Raw genomic sequence first — 17722 nt, 5'->3', positions numbered from 1 at the left:
TCACAAGGCACTTGATGAGGGTAGAATTCCAGCTGCAATTTTCCTTGAAGTCAGAAAAGCGTTTGACAGCATATCACAAACTATCCAACTATCCAAAATGGAGCACATAGGGATACGAGGAATCAGTTATCATTGGTTTGAAACTTATTTTCTGAAGGGTCGATTAGTATTGATCCTAAGATTCAAGATCAATTCCGTGTTGGTTTTGGTTTCCCTCAGTGCTCTAACTTAGGACCTATTTTATGCCTTATATTCATTAGTTATGCTCTCATTGCTTCATTTTAGCAAAATATACAAAGTTGCTGTAGTATTTGCGATCACAATTTTGTTTGACCTTGTGACGCAGCTCTAGATCAAGTGCTATTTGCATTTACAGATGATAGTACTCTTGGGTGTTCAGACATTCCCTTATCAAGAAAGTGCATTCTGTCCTAGAAAGAACCTTTGCTTGGTTCGATTCTAATCGCCTTGCCCTAAATCTAGCTAAATCTAGTCTACTTATTGTTTCCAGATCTGGTACTTCTTGTCCTTTGGTTCAAACTACTTATACCACTCAACCCCCCTATATATAACTCACCCCCCTGATAGACATGTTTGATTCCTGGGTATTTTATTGGACGAAAATCTTTCTTTCAAACATCATTGTGCTCTCGTGAAACTTAAGCTCTCCAGAAACCTAGGAGTTCTTCGGAAGCTTCATCATCCATGGGCGTACAGAAGGGGGAGGGGGCAGAGGGAGTCAGCTCCCCCCTCCTATAACTTCAAATTTACACTAGATATGGCAGAAAAAGCAGATGGTTGAAAAAGCAGTTGAAAAAAGGTAGATGATTGAAAAAACTGGAAATAAACAGCTGGAATGACAGAATAAAAGTCAAACAAGAAGTAATTATCCATAATGTCTTGGAAACATTTAGCTCTAATCCAAGAAGGTTGAATAAAGCTGAAGCTTATTGATGATTTCTGATTTTTAGTGATAACTTATTAATAAAGATTTCATAGGTGTGATAAAACTTGCTGGCAATGTAAGGTTTTGTGAACTGGCAATATAATTTCAGCCCCCCACCCTTCGTCAAAGAATCGGCTGCCCCCCCACCCCCCTGGAGAAGATGCTACATACGCCCATGTCGTCATTGCTTCTCTGGTTCAATAATAAGGATTCTTTTTCACTCTCTCATTCAACCTTATATGTACTACTGTCCAACAGTATGGCTGTCAACTTGCTCTTTGTTTACCTTTTCTGTTTTCAAAATATATAACAAAGCAATTAAAATAGTGTCTGAGGTTACAGACCAGCTCACCATGAATTTATTGGATGGTCAATCCCCATACATCTTTCTTTCCTCTTGTTTCATTTTCAAGTATTTTCATGGACTCCTCCCTAATTTCTTCAAACAATTACATCTATTAAATTCTGAATTACGCAATAAATCTTGTGTTTCTTTTTTTCTCAGATATGACATGGGTATTTTCATTCATAGAACCAAAACCATAAGACCAGATTTCAATCCAGTTTTATGTTTTGCCTCCATCTGGAATTCCCTACCAGTTAAAATTCGGCTATGTCATTCTTATGGACAATTTAAAAAACAGCTAACCAATTACCTCTTATGCCTAGACAGTTATTTCTCTCCTCCCTTCTTTTTTCCCCTCTATCCTTCCTGTAATTTACTGAATTCATTTATTTGAATTGGCATGGTAGTTTTTGGTGTTGTTTAGTTTTTTGTTTTTTTTTTCTTGTCCTTCTGTTTGAAATTAGTGCTATTACTTAATGTTGTTTATTCTCCCACTCTCGCAGGCCAAAGAGCCTTTGTGGGGGACTAAAGTTTTGTAATTTTTTCCGTGTTTCTTTTAGATAAATTGATTGATTGATTGAGGTTAATATGAATGAAATATATCAAAACATGATGGTAAAATAACACTTTAGAAATAAAATTATGGAAACCACACAGGGACGTATCTTTTGTTTACAAAACAAACTTTAAAAAACACATCAAAAATTTGTTTATATTCATTTTTATTATTACATTTGTATGAATTGGACAAGAATTTTTTTGGGGGGGGGGGGGGGGGGGCAGCCCCTAACACTCTTTATGCCAAAGTTTGGCAGGTTATTTGTGAATGTAAAGGCAGAGCATATAGGTAAATCGTTATATAGGCTAAATCGTTAAAGTTTCGGTCCTCCACAGGATCTTTTGCATCTTTAGCTACCCATGAAAGCATAAATTCAACTTGCTATGAAAATTACGCTATCACACCTCTTTTAAGACAAGTTGCGACAAAAACAGGGTAATTTTACCAATTAAGCGATGTCGTCTTAAAATTGGTAATGTTACCAATTAAGTGAAGTCGAAGTAAATGTGGCCTGTCTGTTAAATTAAAACAAAATTCTTTGAAGTCTTTCCAGCAACTTTGTAGCTTATAGCATAAAGATGTTAATTTAATTATGATCCAGTACCTTCAAATCCTCTCGCTTCTCCTTACTCTTTACCCAAAGCCTTACAAGTTGTCAGTGAATGTGCTATCAGGACATTTAGGCTACAGTACAACGCTAAAGTTTGGGCCATCCACTGGATTTTTTGTTCTATGGCGTATTTTTGGGAAAGGGAGATTTTTTAAAATGTTTCTTGTAAACCTTCCTCTCCAAAATAGGAAGATCTTTAAAATTTATTTTAGAGGCATATTTAAGGGGATTCGATACCATAAAAATTCAGACTATCTCGTCCATTATAAACTGTTCTTACCATAACTTGTAGAGCTTGGGTAAGCGATCCAAATTCTAGCTGATTTTTCAGCTAGAAAAACTGATTATTCTAGCGTGTGAAGATATTTTCTTCACCAATTGGATGAAAATCCGACAATAAAAGAGAAATCCGACTACTGTAAAAACTTATACCAAGTTGATTTTTTCTCGATCATCAACATCTAATAATATTTATAACTCTATAGCATATTAGTGTTATGATCAGGGGCATCAATAAGGGAAAGCGTAGGGAGCAATTGCATCCTTCCTCCATTTGGAAAAAATACCATTTTCAGTAATGACGTTGCTCTCATTAAAATAATATTTATTTGTATGCCTAAGTTTTTAAGATAATTTTAATTGTATACTAAAAGTTACTGACATCCCAGCTCGTTTAAGACTATAAAAAGCGTTATAGGTTAATTGTTTGTTGTAAGGCTACATAGTCACTTTTGACGCCTAAATCAATATTCTTGTTTTTTATACTTGGCTTTTGTGTTTTCAGTAAAGCGCTAGTTTTCAGGGAAATATTACCAGTTTGTTTATTTGTACTTTTTTTTATCGATATATATTAGATTGGCTGTGAAGTAATAATTTTTGTTCGTTTTAAGTTTCAGCTCCACTCTTTATTCATCCTTCGGAAAACTATATTTTTTAAATTAATCCATCAGTATAAGCTAGTGCTTTAGGTCAGCTTCAAGGTTTCATACTTCCACAAGAAATTTCTTTCGACATCCAAGCCACGTCCAATAGAATACAACAATTATGCTTATCCAACAAGTTACTACGATTAATTACAATAAGCTCTTTTGAATGTAGAGCTTTCCTTTTAAATTTTTGAGGCCCCATCTTAGTTTTTAGCTAAAATTTAATATAGATAGCGATACTTGCAAAGGCCGTTGTTATCTCTAAAATAACCTAGAGGTTAATCTCCTATTGAAGCCAAAAAAGGAAGATGAGTTTGTTGCTGTAATGTTCGCTAGACGAGCTTCAGTATCGATACGAATAGTCATGCATCTGTTGATAAACATTATTGTGAATTTAGATAATAGGTAAGCTGGAACAGCAGGCCTTTTTTTCTTGTTTTTTTTAAAGAAATATACTAATAGGCTGCAGTAGGGTCAAGGGTTCAAGTACTTATTTGGGGAAATTTTACCAAACCATATTATTGCCTTACGAATAAAGTGAATATACCACTCAATGCCTTTTTTATGCTCTTTCCAAATATAATAATCATTTTTGTCGGAAATAAATTTTACCCCCACCCCTATATATACCAATTCAGGGTATAAATTTGCACATTTGGGGGTGGGGTTAAAGTTTTTTTTTGATACAAATGAAAGGTAATTTTAAATATTACCCCCCCCCCCCCGAATATGCAAATATATAGGCTACCCTTAATTGGTATATATAGGGGTGGGGGTAAAATTCATTTCCGACAAAAATGATTATTATATTCGTAAAGAGCATTAAAAAAGGCATTGAGTGGTATGTTCACTTTATTCTTAAGTCATTAATATGAACTGCGAAAAATTTACCAAAGTGTGTCCCGGGAAGGTTTTTTGAAGTGCCTACCTCCACTCGTTCTCCCTCTAGAGGGTCATGAAATTTGCTTACATGACAGGTCTATACCTATTGAAAAACAAAACAACATTTTACTTTACTTTTCAGTTATCAGTTTCTTTTTCTCTTGCTTTAGCTCTTAAGATGCAATTCCTGTTATTTGAGTAGAGTTTTAAGCAATATCAGTGTTTTTTTTCAAAATTTAGGAAATGCATTTGCATATCATAAAACCTTATAAATTGGGATTGAGCAAAGTTGAGAAGCTCAATGTTGTTGTGCTTTATTTAAGCAGAAGATCTATTTTGCAAGGTTTCACTTTTATAATCTTTAATTATCATTGTAGGCTAGTTCTGCTGTTGTGTGTTTTACTTAAAACTTTAATCCTGTCCAATCTAGTCCAGGGCATATTCAAGCAGGGCTGGATAAAACGCAAATGAAGTGATTGGGCCCAATCGGACCCCAAATATGAAAGGGCTCTGCTTTAGTAACATAATTGACAAAAAAATTGAAATATAAAACAAATTGTTATAGACAATATGGGATAAATTATGAATTATTCATATAATTAAAAATACATTTATTTTAAATTTGCCTAAAATTAAAATAGAAGTATATTAACATATATTTTATAATATAGAAAACTGACACCCATAAAAGTTCTTGTCACATTTATCGAACTTTATCGGAATAGTCCTCGTGTATTAGAGAGATTTTGCACTTGAACTACTTTACGTTCTCAAACTAATATGCCGGTATATTTTATTTAAATAATTAAAATATAGAGGGCCCGGCAATTAAAATCTATTCGGGCCCCGCACCCTTTCGATCTGGGCCTGTTCCAATGGTTGGGTGCCCTCCCCCAGGATATCGCAAGTTGCACTAGTTACAGGAGCGAAACATGCTAATGGGTGGTCTCCTTCCCCCCCCGCCCCCAAATAACATTAATTCTGTATCCGCCACTGAATGTAGTTTTAATCGTAACAGTTTTCGAAGTTCTTGCTCTCAGTTGCTGATAACTCTCCTTGCCTGTTTGATGAAGCTATGAAAGTTCTCCTTCTCTTTACTAGATCATATCAAACAGTTCGTGGTAACGAACTGTACGTAAGGAGCGACCCGGCTCAATGGTAACCGAAGCTCTAGAAAACGGGAGAGATACCAATAGATACATCAAAAGTATCAGATTTTAATGCTGATTTTAAATATATAAGTTTCATCAAGTTTAATTCTACCCATCAAAAGTTACGCGCCTGAGAAAATTTGGCTGATTTTCGAAAAAAGGGGGAAGGACCCCCTAAAAGCTATAGAACCTTAATGAAAATCACACCATCAGATTCATCGTATCAGAGAACCCTACTGTAGAGGTTTCAAGCTCCTATCTAAAAAAATGTGGAATTTTGTATTTTTTGCCCGAAGAAAGATCACAGATGAGTGTTTATTTTTTTTTTTTCCAGGGGTGATCGTATCACCCAGTGGTCCTAGAATATCGTGGGAGGGCTCATTGGAGCGGAAATTAAAAGTTCTAGTGTCCTTTTTAAGTGACCAAAAAAAATGGAGGGCAACTAGGCCCCCTCCCATGCACATTTTTTCCCAAAGTCACCCGATCAAAATTTTGAGATAACCATTTTGTTCAGCATGGTCGAAAATATGATAACTATGTCTTTTAGGATGACCTAATCCCCCGAAGTCCCCGGGTGGAGGGCTGAAAGTTATGAACTTTACCCAATGTTAACATATATTATTCGTTATTGGGAAGTATACAGACGTTTTTAGGGGGGATTTTTTCTGGAAGTGGGGGAGGGGTTTATGTGGGAGGATCTTTCCACGGAGGAAGTTTTCATGGGGGAAGAGGCATTGCTAGGAAGGGGGCACCGGATTCCCCAGCATTATTTAAAAAAAAGATAAGAAATTAAATAAAAAAACAAGTTTTTCAACTGAAAGTAAGGAGCAACATCAGAACTTAAAACGAACATAAAATATTACGTATATGATTGGGTTCACCCCCTAGTCAATAACCCCCTAATATACGTATTAAAAATATATGAATATTGAAGTTTGTTACGTAAGTTAATTCGTAAGTTACGTATATTTATTACTAATAAAAACGTTAGTAAATAAATTTAACAAGTTTCGAGAAAGCCATTTAACCAAATAAAAGTAAAATTAATATGAACATTTTGTTGTAATTATTCATGTACGGTGAGCCAAAATCAAAACCTGCATTAATTCAAAAACGTTCAAAAATTAAATAAAAAAACAAGTTTTTTTAACTGAAAGTAAGGAACGACGTTAAAACTTAAAACGAACAGAAATTATTCCGTATATGAAAGGGGCTGTCCCCTCCTCAACGCCTCGCTCTTTACGCTAAAATTTGACTTTCTCACAACTCTATTTTTTTAAACAAAAAAAAAATTAGCGTAAAGAGCGAGGCGTGGAGGAGGGGACAGTCCCTTTCATATACGGAATAATTTATGTTCGTTTCAAGTTTTAACGTCGTTCCATACTTTCAGTAAAAAAAAAACTTGTTTTTTTTTATTTAATATAGGCAAGGCGGGATATTCGACTATGGCTTGCATTAACACTAAGTACAGAAATAAATTGGATATATCAAACTCATTACGATTAAAAACAATTAAAGTTGAAGTTAATGCTGAAACTGTAATGACGAAAGAAAGCGGCAAACACGCAAGATAGATGCTAAAGGAAACCAGTCAAACGGGTATCTGTCAATTGGAACGCGAAGCGTGGTTTGTCATTGCGTTTACAATATTTAAACTATTGTTTTTTGGGGTTAAGGGGGGAAGGTACTTAGGTTAGGTTACGTATTTAATATTTGCAATGCTTTACACACACACCCCCCCCTAATGTGCCCATACATAGCCTAAATTTGTTTCTAAACTATTATATTTTCATCCTATTTTGTTTTATTTAATTAGAATTAACTGAACATCACTTATCGCGTGTTTACCGCTTTCGTAACCAGTACCACAAATACATAATATCATTACAGAAATTACTGTAATGATATCAACAGAAATCATTACGGATATGAGGGGGGTTTCACCCTTCTCAATACCTCGCTCTTCACGCTAAAGTTTTCTTAAAACTTTTAAAAAGCTTATTATTCGAATTAAACGTCCCTTGTGTTTCAGGAGTCATTCTTAAATAATTAGAACAAAAAGTCAAACTTTAGCCTAAAGAGCGAGGTATTGAGGGGGGACAGCCCCCCTTATATCTATAATAATTTCTGTCCGTGTTAAGTTTTAATGTTGCTCCTTATTTTCAGTTGAAAAAACTTATTTTTTCATTTTTTTCCTAAATTCGATTTTTTTTATTATTTTGTCCTTGGTCTAGTTTTAAAGTCATTGATTTTAAAAGATCCTTCGAGCTATCATGGGATTAAGAAATTTTTGTCATTATTAATTTTTTTTTATGTATTTATACATCCCACCGTGTAAGCAAGGAGAATATATTCTTGCGCCCTCTAGATTTCGAAAAATACCCTTTTTGGAGTGTTACTGAAGAGTAGCCCTTTCATCGGTGTTTTCATTAACAAAAAATCGATAAGAACAAAATTTCTTTCCACCTTCGATTTTCAAAAAGATATTTTGCCCCTTCCCGACCTATTCTTGTATTTGCACCACTGAGGTTTAAAAGCCTGTAAAATCACCTACTTGAATTTGGTGAACCACCTTTTTTTTCTCCTTTTCTTCTAAGTTTGTTTTATTCTATTGTGAGATAATCTTATTATTATCTAAGTTTATTATTTTTAGAAAATGGCTATTACGAGCACAGATGTGCCAAAATTACACTTCAGAGTCAAGACTGCAAGAAAAAAGAGAGAGGCAGAGGGGGGCTCACTTAATGCCAGGGGGGTTCAGTTAAATATAACAAACATACCAATCAAATCAGGTGACGAGTCATTTTACAGACCCAGCAAAAAAATTATAAACTGTATAATAATATAAAATAAACCTATATAGGCAATGAGTTTTCATCTGAAGAACCCTGGTATGTGATGATTACTTGGGAATATTAAATTTTGTAGACTTAAGGTGCTATGGCTTGGATTTTAGTGCTGATTTTGCTCTATTTTGGACATGCTTTTTGGATTATCGGGTTGGATATACTGTTTTGTCCTAGGTGATTGTAGGGATGAGTAAGGTCTAGAATCTCAGTTACTAAATTAGGAAGACATTTTTTTTTTACCAATTAATTAGCTGTAATACATTATATAATAAAAAAAATGTGTAACAAAATAAATAAAACACATAAATAAATAAAATAAAATATGATAAAATAATAATACAAAATAAATATGTAAAGATTTCCAGTTGATAACTCCTTTAAAAAATCAACCACCAGACACTTGAAGGTACCAAAGGAATGACAGGCATGACACCCCCATGCCATTGATGGAGGTTATCCTTGTATTATTAACGTAACACGTCATGCATTTACTGAAATTACTGGTATAACTATGTGCCGTTGTGAATGCCCGCCTTAGATCTTAAAATTTTTTTTTTCCTTTTTAGGTAGTCGCTAATTTAGTTATGGTATGATAGTGAAGCCAACCGTCAATCATGGTAAGATATTAAATACAAAAAACCCGTTTTTTAACTGAAATTAAGGAGCAACAAAACCAACAGAAATTATTCCGTATATGAGGGGAGATTTTCCCTCCTCAATACCTCGCGCTTGACGCTCAAGTTTTTTAATATTTGATAAAAGCTTCTAATTCTAATTAAGGGATCAGGAGGGAGCATTAATTGCTCATTAGTTTCAGGAGTCATTCTTAAAGAATTGGGACAAAAAGTCAAACTCAAACAAAAAGTTTTAAGTGTGGGTATGTGCCTCAATGTTTAACTGAGGAGGGTTTTAATCATGTTTACCTGAGGAGGGTTTTAACAATGTTTAACTGAGGCGAATTTAACTGAGGAGGGTTTTGACAATGTTCAACTGAGGGGGGTATAACTCAGAAGGGTTTAACAATGTTTAACTGAGGAGGGCTTTAACAATGTTTAACTGAGGAGTGTTTAACAATGTTTAACTGATGAAATAATGTCAACTATAAAAATGATACGATTGCTCGAGAATCGATAATAGCATATAAATCATAATGTTTAACTGCGAAATATCCGTGGCAGAGGGTTTGGATGCCATACGTGGTATTCTCAGACCGGCTAAAACTCTTCCTTCTCCTTTTGCTGAATAACAATGACATATCGAAACTAATTATTATTTTCATCTTTAGTATGGATTCTGTTCTTGATAGCATTAATTTAGAAAAAAAATCTAATGAAAGAAAAGAGTGACATTAAAACTAAAAAAAGAATCAAAGTATCTTACATACAAATGATTGACATTAATACTAAACAAAATGAAAGAGTAACATTAAAACTAAAAAAAGACGTAAAATATGAATATTTTACAGAAACGAGTATAACTTTCCCTTCGAATCCCGATAATATCTATCTATGCTAATAAATCTTTATGATTCTTTATGATATTTAAATAAAAAAAGACAAGTTTTTTTTAACTGAAAGTAAGGAACGACGTTAAAACTTAAAACGAACAAAAATTATTCCGTATATGAACGGGGCTGTCCCCTCCTCAACGCCTCGCTCTTTACGCTAAAGTTTTTTATTGTTAAAAAAAATATAGTTAATTTTTGAAAGTTTTTGAATTAATGCAGGTTTTGGTTTTGGTTCACCGTATATGAATAATTAAAACAAAATTTGCATATTAATTTTACTTTTATTTGGTTAAACGGCTTTCTCGAAACTTGTTTAATTTTATTTACGAGCGTTTTTATAGTAGGGAGCTATCAATAATTACTGGGCTAACACCGTGCTGCCATCTATAATTGAGTCTAACGGTACCTATCCACATAGACAATGTTATTGAAGTAAGTATGCTAATAATGAATTTGCTGCCTTTACGTTCCATCCAGTGTTATTTGCGGCCTTTACGTTCCATGGTACCTTTCCAGAGCATGTTCCTATGAATCTGGGGCTTTTACGTTCCTTCCTCTGCTATTTGCGGTCTCTTATGTTCCCTCTGGTGTTATTTGCTTGAAGCTTTAGGAAACTTTATGTTATTTGTGTGCGTATTTACACCGTTTCAAAGAGAGTCAGTCTAGCTTGATTTATGATTGAGGTTTGAATAAGAAGGACGATTTCATTAAAGACTCGTATAAGCAAGATACTGGACTTAGGACAGAATATTTTAATTGAGAGGGTACTAGTAGAGAAAAATGAGTAGTGCATTTACATAACTGGATAATAATGATGGAACTGGCATCAGCAGCAACGATATACGAGTAACCAATGTAGCTTTGGAAATAACCACTGGCTTTAGACTATGTCTTGAATGGGACACTATGTATGCTAGATACGTGATATCATTAAGCAAATTTAAACAGGAGGAGCAGCTATGTTTTGCTGGAAAAGCGAATATTCTCCATATAAATAAACTTCGGTCAGCATTAGATGTCCTATCGAAATATATTGATGAGAACAAAATATATCAGCGATTATATTTATCGTAAATATGTCCATTAAAATTTCTTCTAAATCAATTGTATTTTTTTTCTTTCTATAGCTTACACGGATAAACATCTTGAGTAGAAAAAATTCCTGATATTCTGTTAATGATCGTGAGTATGTCAAGACCTAAAAAATGGATGGATTCGAGAAAGAACGAATCATAGGGAATCTAGTGCTTATGAAAAAATGTTTGATTCTACATGACAATTTTCTAGAGTTGTCTATTCAAAGGAAGATATTTTCTCGGAGTATGCTTCTCGATAAAATCGGAAAAGCGTTTACATCATTAGACTATTGTATGAGGCTTCTATATTGTGACCCAAATAAATTTAAACAATGTATTGATATATTGATCACGACAAGGCAAAATGATATTGTTGATATGCTTTTCAACATTAGTATAGAATTTAGGATTTTTTTTTCATTGGAAAGGTGGTGTTCCAGGATGATTTAATCCTCTCTCTCTCTCTCAGACAGTTTTTGTTGTTGCTAGCTCAGTTTCATTGTGGCTGTGAGAGTGTCAACACATGACAAAATGTTCCATACATGTACGTTATGTATGTACACACTGGGCAGCTGGTCATCATGTGAGAATTGCACAATGATTGATGAGTATGATGAAAAGTATAGATTATACAACCCGTGTAAATTGCATAGAGGATATTTTGAACAAATTAAAGGTTGTATTTCCTGATTTGAAGAAGTATGTGAATCTCATTTTAGAGGTCTACTATGCTTCAATTGTCACTATGATAAATGTGATCAATTAGAGAATGCATATCCCGGTGTTATTGGAAAGAATTCTAACCGTAATTTTAGTTTATTGCTACGAGAGTGGTATCGTCGTGGTTTTTTATTCTTCTGGGAGGAAGCGCAGGGTCAGCAATTTAAATGTTGGAAAAACAAAAAAATTTGGATTATGCCTTAGTGATGTGAAGACACATTGTACTTCGATAATAAACACACCGATTTTTTTTTGTTCGCGACGGACTGCTATGTGACACCTCAGGAAACTGGTCACGACGCATTAGAACATTGACATATTAAAGTGCGAGGCTTACGTAATAGGGCTAAGAATAACGTCTTTGACTGTAGGACGCGGTATTACAGGCATGTATTTACGCTCTATTGTAGAAAATGTGACCCTGACATTGCAGTACATGAGGATCAGTACACTGTGAATTCAGATAATCTACCTGCACTAGTTCTTGTCGACAAATACCTAGTAGTTGATGAAATCTAAAGAGTAGAAAAGTTTTTTTATCATGTATATAATTTTTTTTTTTATTAATAAACAATTTCACATACATTTTTAGAACATTCAATTCTTAGGGCACTAAAATCAATATTAAATACACTTGTAAGTATATTCTCCTCTATAAAGTTGTTCAATCGAGGTAATTCAACGTAGACGCTGAAAAACTGTTCGCAGGTGTAGCCACGACATTTGAACATAAAAAAGAGTAGTTCATGAAATTCAAAAGTCTTAGTCGTTAAATCCTGTACTCTCCGTTGGATTTGAATGATAACTTACCCACTGCAATCAATAAAACTGCTGATGTATGGAGCGTAGAATTTATACGATAGACCAAGAGGATCAAAAAATTCAATATTCTTCGCTGTTCGAAAGATGTATAGCCAATTGACGGTCTTCAAAGTTGATGGACTGTTTTTAGCAATGATTAGGATATTACTAACACTTGGAATTATTTCAATGAAGCCCAAAGGTCTACAATGTGACTTTTACGATGACCGCTCTGATTCTAGTTTAAATCCATTGATTATTTGATTTCTGTTCAGGACGGTAGGTCTATTAGTGCACTACCGTTGGTCGTGATTTTCCAATAGTTCTCAAATTCACTCAGTGATATTAGCGTAATACTCTCAGTCAGAACATTGGCAAATGTACACTCTAAACGTACATTCCCTGTTCGTACTATGCTCATATCCTGTGTGCCGGACAAATCCAAAACAATAACCCCATGATTTTTTGAAAACATCGCATCGATTATTCCATTTTCAAATAGTTGAGAGTCATGATCTAGGGATTGCATGGCCAACTCGTACAGAGTTCTATAGGATTTTTTGTCAAATGATAGAGTGTACAGTGGAATACCATTCACTTTGCACACAAGGCTAGATAGACCGAAAAAATTAAAATCATGGGGGGATTCAGTCCAGGATCCAACGGCGCTGCCACTCTTCACAAAGGCCAAAGCCAATTTTGATGGGATTTCTCCATTGATAAAGGATAAAATGCATTAGTCACAAGAGCTAACTGCTTTGTGGTGTTGAGTGGTGATTGTAATTAGAACGAGAAGTTTACTATTATGGCCGGAGGCTTTTTGCTTCCTAACTACCAGTAAAACAGAGCTTATAACTTGTTGTTTTTAAACGTGGAGAATTGCCGATGTTGAAATAACGGATGCACTTGATATTGGTGGACGTGTTTTTATCTAAAAGAAATTCGATGGGGCCATCTGTAACTTTATGTCAATCTTGACATTGGGGGGTAGCAATTGGGATATATTGAATATCTCATGATTTAATTTTCCAACCAGATGATACTCCTGGGTCACTGCTGTAGTCAGCTCACCGTCAGTATCAGCACCTGATCGATATTCATAGCCCAACGATTGTCCTCTCATCTCCTTGTACGCCTTTGGCGTCATCATCATAAATTGTATGTAGCTTGCATAGTTTGATAAATTATTGCTAGTGCTCACCAATCTTCCATTAATAAATACATTAATTTGTTTGAATAGGTTGTTTAGAATACAGTTTTCATAGGTGAGACCATCGCCAGCATTTGGAGTTGTATTATCTGACTTTTTCTTCACCACAAAATTTAAATCCATAAATGTTGACGACAAATCAATTAAATAGTCTTCATTGGAAAATATTTGAAAGTGTATATTTTTCGAGAGGGGTTGTTGGGTATGAAATTGTTCATAGTAGCCATATTTGACACTGATATCAACATTTTCAACATTGAATAGATTCAATGAAGAACTGTTTGATGAATATGATTCTTTGTGGGGGAGATAAGTTATCTTAAGAAAACAAATTGTTCATTGATCCAACCATAGTTTTCTTTTTCCTGTTCTGCTTATTGGCTTTCGTTCTTTTAATCCTCAAAGTCCTTTTTGATGTCCTTTGCTTCTTGCCTGGGTGGAGACCGATGAATGAATGACGCGAACGCATCCTTTTCAATCCCTCCCCATTTTTTCAAGATTTTAGTTGCTGATCAACGGCTCTTGCTGAAGATCTAATATTTTCCTTTACACTCTCCTTTAAATTCTTGCCCGACCCCCAGTCCTGTAGTGTAGAGGTGTCACAATTTGACGCAGCATATATAAGATATTTTCAGGAAAGGGGTAGTGCCGAACCAAACAACCTTGCAAACTAGTTACTAAAATCACAAGACGATATCTTGGTACGACTCACGCAACAGTTCAATTCCTTACTTATCTGAATTAGACTAATAGCATCGACAAGACAATCAATATTAGGTTTAACAAATGAACTTCACCTTTTGTTTATTTTAGATGATTTAGCTATTGCCAACAATGGATCGGAAACGACGCGTAATCAGTACTAGGCCTTTTTTTATTGCTAGAGTATCACCCAACTCACCTCTTAGTGTTAACTGACAGAGTTCCAAATAAGAAGTGCTTACATGAACATACTGAAGATGCTTTATATTATAGTAATGAACAAGTTCATGAGTTGTTTTTCGCTCAAGAAAACGTAGGAGGGGGACATTTGAATTAATGACTCTCGACGTTTCAAAAAAGGATGCGTAGAGAAACATGAAAGAGTCCGAAGCGAAACCAGGTGGATAATCAGCAAAAATAACTTGATCCATCCCCTAAACGGTGCAAGCATTTTTCCCATTGATCATATTCTGTTTACGGCCAAGAACATTTCTCAGATTATCATTGAGAATAATTATTTCAGTGTCAACAGGTGAACTAATGTAAATCCTATCATGTTCCAATGAATAATTAAAAAGGAATGTACCATTCCTACGATATAAGATTTTTCTATTGATTGTACGACACAAATCTCCCATATTATCATATTCAATATATTTCAATGTGACATGTTGAAATTAGCTAGACGTATGTACTTTAGCCCATTCAGAGCCAACAAAGAGTTACCAATGTAATAGTATAGCGGCCTCGTCGTAGATTCAATTCTTTTTCAGTATTTCATAGTTATTTGCGGAAACAAATTCAAAAAAAACTAGTTAAAGCACATTTTAACATGAAAGGGCGCAGGGGAGTTTTGTATAATAATCCATTGTCACATTTAAGTTGTTGTAACGAGGTTCGAAGACGTGGGATGTGCAATCTAAGTAAACAGCACTGGACATTTTAGATATATTTAACACTAATCCAAGAACCAAAATCAGAGTTGTAAACTAGCCACCGAACAAGTAACTGTTTCTTACCCCTGCGAGTACGTGTCTTTAATATCTTTTCAATTTGATAGATTTCACTAGCATTTTTAACTTTTTGCAGTTCATAGTCATAAAGGCCACCGAGAATCTCTTCATCTCTGGTATCACGCAGGCGATAAGTTATGGGTTTAGTGTTTAGGATTTTCTCCACTTTAAAAAGTTCTGTGGACCACAAGAAAGTCCCATTTTCAAAAATATTAGTTGTTCTATTAATTCGAACAGTATCACCGACCTTGAATTTATTTTTATTATTGACATTCGATTCATTGTAATACTGTTTAAGAAAGGTGTCAATTTTATCATGATCCGAATGATGAAATGCCGTTGGCGTAGAGTTGGACAATGATCGATGAAGTCGTTGATTATAAATCAGCACGATTTTATCTAGATCATGAATAGAAGTTGATGCATTTTTCAGTGTACAATATCTTGAAATTAAAAGCCGAATACTTCTTATAAACCGTTCGGCCATAGCAGCCTTTATAGGACCGTGACTATGATAGAGCAGTTGACTATATTTTTCTATTACTTTTACAACATGGGGATTAACAAATTCACTACCGCGATCCGTTTGAATTTTTCTATATGAATCCTATTCGAGAATACTTTCAATGGCCTGAGCAACTTCAACACCTCTCTTTGATCGCAATGGAATTGTATATGCAAAGCGACCAAAAACACTGATTGTAAGTAGACTGTATTTTTACGGTGTATTTTGACGTCTTTGAAGCTCATCTAGGGTCGGGATATCTGTTTGCATTATATGGAACGGGTAAAAGACTTTAAGTTTTCGATCTTTATTGGAGTAAAGTCTATGATTTCTATGCAGACTCTAAATTGATTCATTTTTCCAGTAGTCTCTTAAAGTTTATGTTCGAAACCCCATGACTTTAAAAAGTATGATTGGGGAAATTAAACTAGCCGCCTAACCGATATTTTCATAAACATCTTTCAAAACTTCAACCATTTTGAACATAAACACGTTGTGTAATGTCCGCTACCCTTTTGTATACTGGCGGGTGGTGGTGGCAATGGTGACGTTGACTTGATACGTCTTTGCTTTTGTCTAGCTATCATTTGTGTTCTAGTATTTTCCAAGATTGATTTAAAATCTTCTTCTTCTTCAACTTCATACTTTAATATTGTCGATGTTGATGATGATGATGATGCATTTTCATTTAAATTTTTTAGAATTTGCATATTGCCAATAAGACTTTTGGGTAAGTTTAATGTATTTAAAAAGTTGTATAGACGAGAGTCAAACGATAATATTCCTTAACGATTTGTAAACATGTCATACATCAAATTAACTAGATTAAAGCTCTTACCCTGAATTATAATCCCTTTCCCATTGCTCTCAACTTGAATATGATCTTGACCACTTTCCAAGAGATAGGTTAGGAGTCGTGTACTTTGTTCACGATATGAGTGGGGCCTTACATTTTCAATTTTCCATAAAATTGAATACAACTCTTCCTACTGTAATTGTTTCCCAGCAGCAGACTCTTGAGGAGATCATTTTTTTTTGTGGTCAATACCAGCAGCAGTGGGATACAACCAATATGACTTATGTTTGTCCACTTGACAAAATGTATCTTGAAGTAAAAGAAGTTTTTTTACCATGCTTAATATTCTCATTGTCAAAAAGTTAACTCAGCTTGTTTTAAAAATGTTCTACGGGAGAGAAAGCGTGCTGTATTGGCATCAATTTACACTATATTGCTATCTAGGGAAAATTGTTTATAAGTCCTGCAATTCTCGGCAGTAAATGTGTGAAAAAGCTACCGCCCGCCTGAAGAAGTCGTTTCCTTTTAAAATTCTTTCCTTTCTTTTTAGAGGTCAATGTACGTACAAGGGAACGATGTAGCTTTGCCTGTTGCTTAACTACTTCTGGAACTTGAACATGACCCTCGGTCAAATTGAAGCTAATTTCAGATATTGGGTTAATTAAATTATTGTCAAAATCATGTTAGACCATGGCTTCCCTAAGCTGGGGCTCGGAGGTACTTCTAACAAACAATAAATGTATATTTTCATGTAGTTTTTTCAAGTTCATTATTTCGACAAATAGGTCTTTTTAGTGTTCACAGGGAGATATACTGTAATTTCAGAGTCGAAAATATCTGTGACTGCACGCAGATCCTCGGGTGTATTTTAATTAAGATCCAATTGGATATAGCCTTGGAGTTTATTGGGTGCCTTATTGTATGATGATAGCATAAATTTGGTGGCACCTTGATTTATCTGTTTATTGAACGTTATTAGCGAGAACCCTGAACCGTTCTGTAGTTTCTATTGAATCGATAGCTCAATGCAAGTGTTTGTACGAATGTTTTCCTATGAAAGATATTCTATTTAAACGGAAAAACGGAATTATGTTCGTTATGAGAGTAAAAAGAGAACAATTGT

General features: G+C 34.6%; 1 protein-coding gene across 2 annotated transcripts in view; it reads left to right on the top strand.

Annotated features, from left to right (window-relative positions):
• The first annotated feature begins 3663 nt into the window (after window positions 1–3663).
• LOC148941151 (lewis-type alpha-(1,3)-fucosyltransferase-like) overlaps window positions 3664–17722 on the top strand; it is a 40340-nt gene continuing 26281 nt past the window's right edge. Inside the window, exons 1-2 of one of the 2 annotated variants that reach the window (XM_089103930.1) lie at window positions 3684–3792; window positions 8836–8886. In XM_089103930.1, coding sequence (XP_088960056.1) covers window positions 8884–8886 — 3 coding nt within the window. In that variant the 5' untranslated portion in view covers window positions 3684–3792; window positions 8836–8883. Of the gene's footprint in view, window positions 3793–8835; window positions 8887–17722 lie in introns of both variants that reach the window. The other variant, XM_089103931.1, reaches the window with a different exon arrangement.

The sequence above is a fragment of the Artemia sp. Qi Xiang Cuo genome, chromosome 18 (genome assembly GCF_049724085.1).
Source record: "Artemia sp. Qi Xiang Cuo chromosome 18, ASM4972408v1, whole genome shotgun sequence".
NCBI classification, from domain to species: Eukaryota; Metazoa; Arthropoda; class Branchiopoda; order Anostraca; family Artemiidae; genus Artemia; species Artemia sp. Qi Xiang Cuo.
This window is presented reverse-complemented; position numbering and strand designations above follow the sequence as displayed.